The sequence below is a fragment of the Mesocricetus auratus genome, unplaced genomic scaffold (assembly GCF_017639785.1).
Source record: "Mesocricetus auratus isolate SY011 unplaced genomic scaffold, BCM_Maur_2.0 Super-Scaffold_4256, whole genome shotgun sequence".
In the NCBI taxonomy this organism is placed as follows: domain Eukaryota; kingdom Metazoa; phylum Chordata; class Mammalia; order Rodentia; family Cricetidae; genus Mesocricetus; species Mesocricetus auratus.
In genome coordinates, this window is record NW_024429182.1 from 24,024,657 (window position 1) to 24,038,768 (window position 14,112).

Genomic DNA, 14,112 nt, shown 5'->3' on the forward strand with positions numbered 1-14,112 from the left:
GCATTCGGAAGGCAGCAGCAGGTAGACCTCTTCAAGTTCAAGGCCAGCCTGGTCTAGAGAGCAAATTCTGGGACAGCTAAGGCTACAGAAAGAAACACTGTCTCAAAAAACAATAAGCAAACAACCTCCTGAATAGCTGAGAATGTAGTTACTTGCCACCACAGCCTACTAAGATCTTTTTTTTTGTTTTTGTTTTTTGGCTTTTGAAGACAGGGTTCTCTGTATTGTTTGGAGGCTGTCCTGGAACTTGCTCTGTAGACCAGGCTGGCCTCAAACTCACAGAGACCCGCCTGCCTTTGCCTCCTGAGTGCTGGGATTAAAGGCATGAGCCACCAACACGGGCAAACTTACCTTTTAAGAGCTAGAATAACTGATTTCCTAATAGACAAAATGAAATTTTGTCTTACTTTTTATCAATACAAAGTGTTTTTAAAAAGGTTTTAAATTGACATGACCATGCCAATTTGCTCATCACAAAAGAACAGAAATCACTGTATCTAACTTACATTATCCACTTTGTCTTGTCCAAGACTTTCATGAAATTGTTACACTTAAAAATTTGAAAACACTGTCCTAAGTACTATTCTATGTCAATCTTTAGTGACTATGATAACTGAGGAAATGCTTTCAAATAACCCCAAATTAATTCTGTCATTTAACTAATATTTATTAACTAACAGTAAGACTTAATGTCCTAACACCCTGCCCCCAATCCCCAAACTAGAGACAAGTGTAGGAGACATAAGTAAGGAACTAACCACAGAACTACTTTACTCTTTCTTTTTCCCTGTATTTTTTAATTAATTTATTTCTTACATTCCAATCCCAGTTCCCCCTCCATCCTCTCCTTCTGCACCCCCCCCTCATCTGCTCCATGGAGAGGGTAAGGCCTCTCCTAGGAAGTCTACTAATTCTGTCCTATCATCTCATTGAGGTAGGACCAAGAACTGCTTTACTTGTATGGCAGAAGACATCAGTGAAGACTTGGCATTGGCATCTTAAGCATTTGTTTTCTGTCTGTCTGTCTGTCTGTCTGTCTGTCTGTCTGTCTGTCTGAGACTGGGTCTGGTTATGGAGCTCCAGATGGACTTGGAACTTATTATGGAGACTAGGTTGGCCTTTAACTCAGAAATTCACTTGCCTTTGTTGAGGTTAAAGGTGGGTGCCAACATGCCCAGCATTGTTATTTTGGAAGACAAGGTCTTACTATACTGACCCAGATGGTCTCAAACTCTAAGACTTAAGGGTTCTCCCAAATCAAGTCTACCGAGTCTCCCAAGTATCTGGGATTACAGGCATGGGACATCCTACCTAGTTTTGAAAGAATGGTTCATGGGTTATTGGTATGTCTTTGCTTCAAGATAATGTGAGGAGAAAGTGAAAACCAGGTTATTTTCCAAAGAACTGAAAAGAGTTAATCATGGCTGAGCACAAAGATAAAAACGAAGGGTCAAGAGAAGAACTCTGAATGAGCATAGAGGATTGTGGGTAACTTCTAGCAAAGGAAATAGGAGTTCAGACACAGAAGTGAGAATTACAAGAAGCAAGTTAACTCAAGAGAGGAGAGTAACTCAGAGAAATAAGGAAGTTATACAAGGTGATGAAAAAAACTGTAAAGGAAGGAAAATAATGCATGTTCATCTGTTTGAGATAAGTCTTATTACATAGCCCAGGCAGGCCTTGAACTTGAGATCATTCTGCTTCAGTCTCCCAAATGCTGGGGTTAAAGATGCATGCCAACACTTCTGGCTAGAAATAATGTTTTTAAGCAGATGGGTGTGACAGAGTGGCCCTAAAAGCCTATATTAACCTAGCACAGCACACAAGATAAATGGACCAGGAAATGCCTAGAGGGTTAGAGAAGAATCAGGAACTATGCATAATGTATGAAATCCTTTGACTGGGCTGTAATAATAATAAAAAAAAGTGGATAAAGGATAAACACATGTGTTCCTAAAAGAAAATGCTGACAAACTTTCCACGTATGGATACAAGGGTCTTTTTTCTACTAAAAATCTCAGGTCAATTAATCTAAAAATGGCAATGAGATAATCCAAGTAAAAGGCCTAAACATAAAAGATTGGAGACTGGAGAGTGGGCTTAGTATTTAGAATTTGTTTCTCTTGCAGAAGAATCAGGTTCAATTTCCCATGTAACAGTGGAAGGAGAGCACCAACTACCAAAAGTTTTCACATGCATACTATGGCATGCACAAAATGATTTTACAATTTTCAAAGACAGCAGTAAGAAAATTAAGATGTAAGCCACACATTACAAGAGAATACTCAGAAAGCATGTACTCAACAAAGGCTATCTAGGGTAAACAAAGGCTATCTAGGGTTCAGAGAGTATCCTTACAACCCAACAGCAACCTGACAACTTAATTAAAAATGAGCAAAAGACTCATCTTTAGAAATAGAAGCATGAAACAGCCAACAAAGTATAAAAGTATATAATGTATCCTTTATAAAGGAAATGTGTAAATTGAAGCATTAATGACACAACTATACAACCAATGAAGACTTCAATAACAGGCTGAGTGAGCAAACACTGATGATGATGTAGAAAAATCACAGCTGCAGACAAAACACCAGTGCATATAAAATGCAAATAACACTTAAATCTGTAAATAAATACAGCCAAACATCATCACTTACAGCTCAGCAATGCTACTATATTTATCTAAGAAAAATGGAACTATATGTCCAAATATTTACAAAAAATAACTTTAAACATAATTTTTAAAAAAGATTATAGGAGGCAAACAGCTGGCACTAGCTGTAAATGCAGCAATGTAATAATTTATATAACATAACGAATTCAAAAATCCCATGCCCCAGAATCCTCATGCCAAACAGAACAGTGTATGGCACCATTAATATAGAATTAATGAATGAGCACATAAATTAGTAACAGAAGATGAGACTAATGGTTATTTGGAAGGAAGGAGAGGAAAGGATAGGCTTGGAAACAGTAAAAGTGCTGTGCTGTTCTCTATCTTGATTGCATTTGTATCTGGCTTATTTATGTATCTGTGAAAAATCCATAAATTGGTCCACTTTAGATTTGTGCCTTCATCTAACATGTACAAATACCTGAATTTACTAAGAAATGTTAGGAAAACACCCGATGAATTGGTGGCTGGAAAGATGGGAGATATTTAAGTACATATGTGATGTAAAGAACTTGGAAAAATATTAACTGCAAAATCTAACCACTGGGTATGAGTGTTGCTATTCTAAATGCTGAGTACATGAGTAGTTTTGTATAACACTTTTGCTTCTATATGTTTCAATATTTTTATTTTACACCAAGAAGAGAAATACTCAAGAAGCCACAGAAGCAGTTTTTCCCATTTACCAAAATCTTATGATACACCGATAAGTGACAAAACTTTACAAGTTTATCAGCAAGATGTATTAACTAGTTCTCTGTCCTTTAATTTCAAGAAATTCAGTACAATGAAATAATCTTTCTAAAGAACAGGATGACATGATACCATACCACAAAAAGATTTAACATACTAGTATGTTTCTATGGTAACACATCATGGCAAAATTCTAATCTTTATTTCATGTTGTAAAATTAAGAAAGTTACTTCTTTACTCACCAGGTCATTAGCTTGATCTATTGTTAAAACATTGTTGTTTATTCTATTACCCACTTCAATATTTGCATCAGCTAATGATGATATGAACTGTTTACATTCATTCTGCATTCGTGTGAATGGAACAGCAATTTCATCATAATACAAATGTTCTGAAAGGATATCAAGTAAACGTGGCTGCACAGCTAGGGTAACAGCTTTACACTCCTAAAATACAACAGATAACAAATTTAGGGAACATATAGAAACATAACAGTAGAGATGTTTAAATCTTGACTTCAGACAACCAAATGCTACATTGCCACTGATTTCCAGAATAGTTAGTTACACAAAGAAAAAGTATTACATCAAAACTACTCTGAAAGTTTAATGTGAATGACTACAGACATGCACATGTAACTACTATAACTGTGTTTAATTTTCAACCTAATTATTCTTAGTATACACTGAATTTATTCAAAATATGTATGCATATAAATAAATAGATAAATAGAGCAGACATTTTAGAAGTATATTACTATAAAAACCAGTCAAGGAAACAATCTGGCATGCACTAAAAATATTATTCAAAATTTGATATTAGATATCTTTAACAGTTCAACCACAGCTTCACATGCTGCATTGTAAAAATGGATATAATTTAAAAGCTACTTACCTGCCCCCAAATTTAACTAACCCTTCCCACTCTCTCTGGTTGTTGCCTGCCCCAACAAGAGGGGGAATGGCCTCAGTGGTAGCCATGAGGGGCTCTGTGGGATCTGGGTGATCAGCCTGGGCTTCACAGAGTAAATCCAGAGAAGCTCTGTGAGGGTCCAGAAACCGAACTGTCAACACTTGCTGCTGAGTCTGAGAGGCACAAAAACACAGCATCACTGCCTCTCCAGCACATGGGGTCCTGACAACAAAACAGATAAGCTCTGCTTCTTTCCAGAGGAGTCTCTGTTGCAATAAAGCATGGTTCAATAACTTTTAGACAAAGCTTTGACAAACTGCTAAGAGGCAGTAACAAGCCACTCTCGCAGCAAGTGCAGACAGTTAAATTTCCAGAATTCCAGTCAACGGAATAAACAAAACCAGCAGGAAGTTTCTTTGACTTACAGAAACAGGTCTTACATAAAATCATACATCTTACAGAAGCTTAAAGTTAAAAAGGGTAGAAGGGAATTTGCTTCATTTGGAAATAAAAATTTGAGTTTAAATGTAGAGATCTCTTTTTCTTGTGACGACCAAACTTCTACCTTTGTCACTATCTATATAAATAGAGCTCCAAAACGGGATTACACATTCAGGTTCTGGCTTGCATCTTTCTATACACACAAGTCTTTAACATGGAGCTTTATAACAGACTGTCAGGATGAACAGATACTGAATATGAGCACAATTTAGTATCAGATATGAATGGGGTGCTAAAAAAACACAGGTTAAAAGTAAATGAAAAACAAATAATGTTCAATATTATATGGAATACTTTCCCATAACTACTAGATTTCTATAAAGAAAAAGTAAGTTGTAAATAGTCCTAAATGCTAATGGAAGTTGGTTTTACTAAATTTGCCTTTATTACTTTAGGAATATACCTTACCTTTTGTAAAGCAGCCCATTCACAGATTACTAATGAAACACTAATTCTCTGTAAAGCAGATTTGGAGTTCAAGTGGAATAGTAGTAACTGGCCAAGGGATTCTGCTGGTTTAATTTCTTGGTTTACCATGTTTACACTTGGATCACAAATACAGCAGCAAAGTGCTCCTAACAACCTAAAAGAGAGAGACCATACTATAAATTTTACTTGAGGAAAAACTTCTCTTACTAAAGTCATAAATTTCCCCATAATAACTTTAAATTATCTTCTACCTTATTTTCATGAATAGACACGAAGTAGTTTGTTTTTGTCTTTGATACAGGGTCAACATATGCCATGTTGGCCCTAAACTCTCTATGTCACTGAGGATGACTTTGAACTCCTAGGCCTCTCTCAAGTGATATTGCAGATGTGTACTACCACACTGCTATGTAGTGTCTGGGGTCAAATCCAGAGACTTGGACATGCTACACAAAAATTCTACTAACTGAAGTTCACCTCCAACCCCAAATTATCATTTTTTTTTAGAGGACAGAATTTCTCTGAGTACCAGCCCTGGATCTTCTGGAACTCTCTTTGTAGACCAGGCTGACTTCGAACTCACAGAGATCCACTTACCTCTCTCTGTCTCCCGAGTGCTGGAATTAAAGGTGTGTGCCACCACCCAGCCATCTATTTTTAAAACTTCAAAAACTTAAAAATATTTACTTGATTTTTTTCTTAGATAACTAGTATAAAGAACAACTGACAGACACAGAAAAAGAAATCTTTTGGTTAAATTTTATACCTATTAGCCAAAACTTTCAATCTATGATACTTGACATTTGATAAATGAATACTCACTTAGCTGCCATCATCCTGGCCCTCATAACTACAAAATCCCTGGTAGCTGAGTCTTCCATGATGGTGTCTGCACCTGCAATGTACTCTTGAAGCACTTCTTTATTCTGAATTTGGCCTTGCCGTACCTTACCACCTGTTTTTTCCTAGAGGAAAAACAAGAAGGAAATGTAGTTCTTTTCATAAAATTCTAAGGTATAATAATTACTATCTAGTTTGTCAGAGTCTGGATAAAGAATTGATACTGCCTAATGTTGATGAAGGCACCCTCAGAATTAAACAATAAATACAAGTTTCTCAAACAGTTACTATATTGGTAATAATAAATTGAACATAGAAATACCTTATGTTTCTCTATACTTACTTTGGCTTTTGCTTTTACTTCTAGCAACATATTTAAATCAATAGGTAAATGAGAAGGCTGCATCATTAAGCAAAGCCAGGCACCCATCCATGGACAAGCAGCTGCCACCACATACTGAACTGAAGCTTTGCTCAACAGTTCCATCCAAACCTAGGGAGTGAAAATAAAATCTTTTTAAAAAACAAAGCATTAGGATATATAAAAAGAAAAAAAACAAAGAAACATAACTAAACTGAACTTATATTCTAGTCCATAAGAAACCTAGTTTCCTGGATCATCTTGTAGATTACTGGACTTTTCAAATATCTTTTGTTTGTTTTGTTTTTCAAGACAGAGTTTCTCTGTATTGCTTTGAAGTCTGTTCTGGAACTTGCTCTGTAGACCAGGCTGGCCTTGAACTCACAGAGATCAGCCTGCCTATGTCTCCCCAATGCTGGGATTAAAGGCATGCGCCAACAACCCCCAACTCCTCAAATACCTTAATTCATTAGAAACCCTCACCAATAGCATAGTAATTATATTTTAATTATATCTACATATTTATTAGGACAAGAAATACAGTCAGACTCATCATGTACCTTGTGAATAAGATCCAGAATTTCCTGGCTGCTTTCTAAAACACAAAACTGAAAAATATGTCGCAGCATATCAGACAGGATTGGTATAAGCCAAGATGAAGAGTTCTGAGAACAAAAACAGAATCAAACATATGACATGCAGTTCCTAGACATTAGCTTACATGAACTAACAATCAAATAACACAAACATTGTCATGAAAAGACTGAATGGCTTCATCAGAATAAGACTTAGCTTGGAGAGAACGATGTCCAAATTCCCAATTATTTATAAATGTTTTCATTTAAATGAGGTTAGTTGTAAATGGCTAATGATCACATCCAATGTCTTTTTAAAGGAAAAAAGGGGCATATGGTATAGACATGAATACTTTGCATTGGTATGGATTTTGGTTTATTGATACTACTTTAAGGTCAATTTTGTTATTATATGCATATTTCTCCTCTTGTTTAGGTATTGTGTTTACACAGCTCATTTGAAAATGTAATGTATAATTAAATACAGATTATAGTCACCCATGATAGTTAAAACTTATAATCATGTTAGGTTTTCTAGATATACAGAGACACATATAGAGACATTTTTCTCTATATCCTGCAGAATGTCTGGCAGACTCTTCATGAAGCAGGAACCTGAAGGTCTGTCCCATCTTATTTTGGCATGTTCAACAGTCAAACAGCCCAGGCAAGTGCATCTTCTTGCCCAAATGGCTGTTTCTGCTATGTTGAAGGCACACTCCACAAGTTTCTTTGATTCCCATTTTCCTTTCTGACGTAATTGGTATTGCAGGAGCAGTTGTGTCTCATAGTCATGAAAAACCCTAAACCATTTTAAATGCCATATTCTAAAGTTCTTCAAATGGTTTTGAAGATCCATTGCTCCTTATGTTCTGTCTGTTACCATGCTAAGAATCCTGACCAATACCTAATGCTGCCACAGGTACAAGGACAGGGGAAGCAGATGAGAGAAAAGAATTAAAAAATAAGTGTAGGCTTTATTGTCACATCAAATATCTTGGAGCCAAATGTGCTCAGAATATTTCTAATTTTAGGAAAATAAAAAAGCTGTATACACTGTACATTATGTAAGCCCTTATACAGTCTGAGGCCACACTTGGAATAAAATGTTATTTTATAATAGGCACATGCATGGGAGAAAGACTATAAATAGCTTTTCAGAAGGGTCTGCCACCAAATAAGTAATTTTGTTAGTTGACAAAACTTACAAAAAGCTTTGAACTTCAAAGCTTCAAGAGAGAAAATTTTTTAAAAATTCAGGTAAGGGATCATGGAATTATTATTTTTTTAAAGATTTATTATGTGTACAGTGTTCTGCCTGTATGTATCCCTGCAGGCCAGAAGAGGGCACCAGATCTCATTACAGGTGGTTGTGAGCCACCATGTGGTTGCTGGGAATTGAACTCAGGACCTCTGGAAGAACAACCAGTGCTCTTAACTGCTGAGCCATCTCTCCAGCCCTGGATCATGGAATTATAATAGTAAAGATTTTACGCAGAACTATAAATTATTATTATTATTATTATTACCTGATAATCTGTGAAGGCAATAAAAAAAAAGCATCAGATGAGGAACTCCAAGGGTTCTTTAGATGTTACTGGGACCAGATTTATAATAAAGTTTTCACTACATAATAGTTTTGTCCAAACAACAGTTCAGATTTAAATGGGGTTGCTGAAAGGTAATTTAGCAGGTAAATGTGCTTGATGACCTGAATTTAATCTACAAAATCTGGAAGAAGGAGAGCATTAACCCCTACAAGTTTCCCTCTAACCTCCACGTGTATGCCAGTCATTCATACATATACAAATAGATAATGAATGAATGTAAAACAAAAATCAGATGAGTTGGGAGAGAGCTCAGTGAGTGAAATGCTTATCTTGTAAGCACAAAAACCAGAGTTTAATACCAGAACCCACATCTTTAAAACAGGTAAAAAGGGAAGGAAAAAGAACAAAAACAAAAATCTAGGGCTGGGGAGATACACAGTGGTTAAGAGCATTTACTGCACTTGCAGCTCCAGGGATCTGACACCCTCTTCTGGCCTCAGGGGCACACATAAATGATGCAAGTACTCATACATACACATAAAAATAAAAATAAAAACAAAATAGGGTAACGAGAGAGGCAAAAGCAGGCAGATTTGCAAAATGCCAGGCCAGTGTGAGCCCTGTCTCAAATCAAAAAGGTAAAAGATGGAGCCCAAGCAATGACAGACATAGAAAGCTGTCCTCTGACCTATGGGGGGGGGGGGGATGGAGGGAGGGGGAGGGGGAGAGGGAGAGAGAGAGAGACTAAGAAAGTTACAGAATTAAAATAGTTTAGAGACACTGAAGATCTGTCCTGTTCCCTAAAGGAAACGAGTACCCTGAAGATAAACAGGAAGAGAGCTCACATTTAGAAAAAGATTTGGGTGAGTCATGTATTCATGCATGTGTGTCTGTAAATTTGTAGAAGGGGTATGCCATATGCATAGATACCCTGATTAAGTACACATGGTTATAGTTGGATAACAAGGGCAGACTGAGAAATGCTGTCAACTCTGGGGTAAATAAGGAAACAGAGTAACATCAGCTTGATGCAAGCCAGATATCAAGATAAATGCAGAGGTTTACGATAGCAGACAAGAACAAGCTACTGAACAGTTGAAAATAACCAAGGTTACAGTTCCCCAACTGTTGTGTTGTGTTTTGTTTTGTTTTGACAGAGCTTCTGCCTGTGAAGCCCTGGTTGTCCTAGAACTCACTCTGTAGACCAGGCTGGCACTGAACTCAGAGATCCACCTGTCTCTACCTTTTAAGTGCTTCCAAACTGTTCTAACGGGTAACTTGAATTCTTCCAGGGATAGGAAGATAATAATTTTATAAATATGTAAACAGAAGAAAGTACATAAATTGGAAAAATAGGTATGCTGGGAGCGGTGATGCATACTTCTAATCCAAACACTAGGGAAACTAAGGCAAATAAGTTGAGGGCCACACTGGACTACACAGCAAGATCAATTCTTTAAAAAAAAAAAAAAAGACATGTTTTGGGAGATTTTGTTTTGATTTTTTTGTTATTGTGTTGGGGGGGTGGTTATTCTTTGTTTTGGTTTGGTTTTGGTTCTTTGAGACAGAGTTTCTCTGTGTAGCTGTGGAGCCTGTCCTGGAATTCCACATGCCTCTGCCTCCCTAGTGCTGGGATTAAAGGCATGCGCCACAACCATCTGGGTAAAAGGTGACCATGTTTAAAAACAAAATTAAGTGTCTTAGTTTCTTTTACTGTTGCTGTAATAAAAATCCTCTGGCAGAGAAACTTAAGGGCGAATATATTTGAGCCCACAGTTGAAGGGACAGTTCCCCCATGGCAGGGAAGAAGCCAAGCCAGCAAGAGCCTGGAGCAGCTAGTCACATCACACCAGTCAAGAAGCAGAGAACATGGGAGCTGGAGCGCTCAGCAGTTAAAAGCAGTTGTTGCAGCCGGGCAGTGGTGGCGTACGCCTTTGATCCCAGCACTCGGGAGGCAGTGGCAGGAGGATCTCTGTGAGTTCGAGGCCAGGCTGGACTGACAGCCTCCAAAACAATACAGAGAAACCCTGTCTCATAAAACCAAAAAAGAAAAAAAACAAAAAACAAAAAGCAGTTGTTGCAAAGGACCTGCATTTGATTCCCGGCATCCACCTCGTAGGACACCAGGCATGCACATAAAAATAAACCTAATGAGGCAAAGGCAGGCAAATGTCTGCTAGCTGGAGCCCAGTCTGGTTAACATTAAGAAGTACCAGGCCAGTCAAGGCTACACAGTAAAACCCTGTCTCAAAAAAAAAAAACAAAACAACAACAACAAAATACAACAAACAAAAAAAACCCAAACAGACAAAAAAAAAGCGATTTGACTCAAACACTTAACACTTTATTGGTATTCTGACATATTTTCTTCAATGCCCAGAATTATTTCAAAACTAGGAATGTAAACAGGACTCATCAGCTCACCACTCATACACTAATATGACCTGAGTGAACTCTGTAGGAATCTCCGTATGTGACTGATGAATTACATGATCCTTGGAAGCACATGCTCTTTGACAATAATTTTTAAGGGAAGACAATTTGAATACCATAGTCAGTCTTCAAGGAATTTTACTTCAGTGTTTCAAATGCAACCTTTATAACCTGGGATGATTTTTGCCAATCACCCAGCAACCATAAATAAAGACTAACATGCCTCCTAAAGAAGTAAATACTTAATAATTCACTTAACAAATATTTATTGATTATCTCCTATGTATTAAGTATTACTCCAAGTTCTGAGAATATAAAACTAAAACAAAATTCTAAAATACTTCTGACCTCATATTGATAGGTTTATGTTTATATGGTTACCACACACCTACTATGCCCAAGCATCCTGATTTTTTGATATATAGTAAAGATGCGACAATGATCAGATCTGTTTTATAAAATTAATTTACAAAAGTTTTGAGGTTGCGATTTACAATTATCCGTTCTTACCTGGTCCTGTGTTGATAACAATGTAAAGAGAGTTTCCAATGCTGCTCTTCGAACTGAAGATATAGTGTGATGCAAAAATGGCCAAACACGTGGAACTAAAACTGTGAGTGACTGCTGAATACTAACAAAGAAAACACAAATTAATCTTACTCATTCTCAGTTGAACTCCATAAGTATGATATCTAACATAAATGCTGTATGAACCTGGTGATGATGACATGGCTCTTTCATAAATAAAAGATCCAATTTTCATGAATATTCACTTAACATTCATTCAGAAATGTTATTGTAATACCAAAAGATAGAGAAAATGCAGCCAATAAAGGCTAGAGATTTAATAATAGGTTTCTCTAAGACATTAATGCTTTATTTACCATCATCAAGTTAGAACTTTCCAATATATCTGCAATCATAACTTTGTTCTTCCCAGAAAATGGGAAGAAAAAAAATATATCCTAGCTACACAACCAGGTTCCCATAACTACTTTCCATTCCAAGGGCTAACCTTAATGTATAACTAGCTACTCATAATTTCTATTCCTCCTGCAGGACTCAAATGAGCAAGAGATTAAAAGATAATACTAGTTTTGAAATTTGTTATCCTGGCTTAATTTCTAGATTAGGAAGACTCACATTTCTTCCTTCATGGAGAAGATTTTAAATGGAGGAACTAGGCTAACTCGAATCATAGCATTTCTGCCACATTCAGGAATCATTTCTAAAAGGTACCTCAAATGAGGAAGTAATTCTTAAGTAGCATTTGAACTACATCCCTTAAAAGAAAAAAAGTAGGAACAAAAAAAGGACATGGCAGTATCAACACCACCATCTGTCACCTGCTATGCCTCCCTCACAGGATCCCTTTAATGCTATTTTCATCCTTTGCAAGTATGCCTGAACTTTACTTCTTGCACTTATTTTTAAAGTTACAATTTAAATACACACTCACGCAGACATGAGTGATTCACAGCACATAAAAGCATAACACAGACTTGTTAATAGTGACATGTGGCAATTCTTCTTGTAAGCTAGAAAGTATCTGCCAATTACCACAGCGTATTGTGCAATTTTTCTAATAAGACCAATTTTGAAATAAAAAAGGTGGAAAACTACATTATTTCACATTGGATTATCAGAAATCTTATTATATTGTACAAGTTTCTTATATTATCCACAGTTTTTGAATTTTTTTTTTGTATGTGTATGGGTGTTCTGCCTCCATGTATGGAGACCAAAGGAGAGAGAGCACTGGAAGCCCTGGAGCTAAAGTTACAGATAGCTGTGAGCCCTAATGTATGCATGTGGGTGTCAGCAATTGAGCCTGGGTCCTCTGGAAGAACAACCAGTGCTCTTACTGCTGAGATCTCGCCAAACCTACATTATTTAGTTTTCTTGGTACCACCTGCTAAGGTCTACAGGCTACATCTACAGACTTTTTTTTTTTTTTAAGTGAAAGTCTTACTGGAACACATCCTCTATGTATTGTATACTGGCAGTTTTCTGATTACAGTAACAAAGCAGTATAGTTTCAGCTAAGACTGGCTCACAACTAAAAATGTTCAGTATTTAACCCTTCAAAGAGATTTACTTAAGTTCTGGTTTAAAGTAATTTAAAACCGATGACTTTAAAGCTTTGGGAGAGTTGTTGCATGAACTCACTTAATCCCTTTGTATTGTATTAGTCACAGAAGCTGTCAAGAGTGGAAAAGGCCACATGTGACTACCACTGTCAGCTGCTGTCTTCTGATGCAGCTTCCATGGGAACTCACTTGCATGTCGTTCTGCCAGCCTGGATTCTGCACTAACTACTACTAGTTGGTAATATATGGAAGTATGGAAAAACATACTTTGAATTTCACTGAAATATTCATTCATACAGCTAGAAGTTGCTTTAAAAATCATAATCATAGGAACTTTCACTAAATAAACTCACTAGAGTAAGAACAGTAACTTCCCTGTTTGTGAATTTTTAAAAAGCTGTATAACATTTCTTCTGCATTTTTTGTGAATACTGTTAGTAGTAACAATAACATTGTTCTGGCATATTAAATTTTAAAAATATACATTCTGGGCCATCACTAGAAATAACTGACTTTTTTTGTTTGGTTGGTTGGTTGCTGTAAACAGGATTTCTCTGTAACAGCCCTATCTGTCCTGGAGCTCACTTTGTAGACCAGGCTGGCCTGGAACTCAGAGAGAACAGCCTGCCTCTGCCTCCCGAGCGCTGGAATAAAAGGTGTGTGACACCCAGATTATGTGTGTCCCGTTATAGTCTGTGCTACGTCAGAGACCCTGTGTGACCTGAGGTCAGGGCTGTGCCCTCCTGGTGCTCACATGATCACATGTGTGCAGGCACCGAGACTTCCCAGGTCATGTGTATCAGTACCTGCCCAGAATAGCATTGCACAGCTGGCCACTCCATGGTCTTTTTGTTTCTGTTTTTGTTTTTTTAGTTTATTTATTTTTATTTCATGTGCATTGCTGTTTTCCCTGCATGTATGTGTACATGTGTGTACCTGTGTATATATGTCTCTGTGTGTGTAAAGCCATTTTTTAGTATTAATATGTTCCCTGCACATGTGTGTATATATGTGCATGCATGTATGTGTATATGTATCTATGAGTGTATTTAA

General features: G+C 36.9%; 1 protein-coding gene across 1 annotated transcript in view; it reads right to left on the reverse strand.

Annotated features, from left to right (window-relative positions):
* Positions 1-14,112, reverse strand: part of Btaf1 (B-TFIID TATA-box binding protein associated factor 1) — an 88,859-nt gene that overhangs the window by 33,975 nt on the left and 40,772 nt on the right. The window contains exons 14-19 of the mRNA XM_040745067.1: positions 11,480-11,600; positions 6,972-7,076; positions 6,394-6,543; positions 6,033-6,175; positions 5,190-5,364; positions 3,611-3,814 (exon numbers count right to left, since the gene is read on the reverse strand). Of these exons, the coding sequence (XP_040601001.1) occupies positions 3,611-3,814; positions 5,190-5,364; positions 6,033-6,175; positions 6,394-6,543; positions 6,972-7,076; positions 11,480-11,600 (898 nt within the window). The remainder of the gene's footprint in view (positions 1-3,610; positions 3,815-5,189; positions 5,365-6,032; positions 6,176-6,393; positions 6,544-6,971; positions 7,077-11,479; positions 11,601-14,112) is intronic.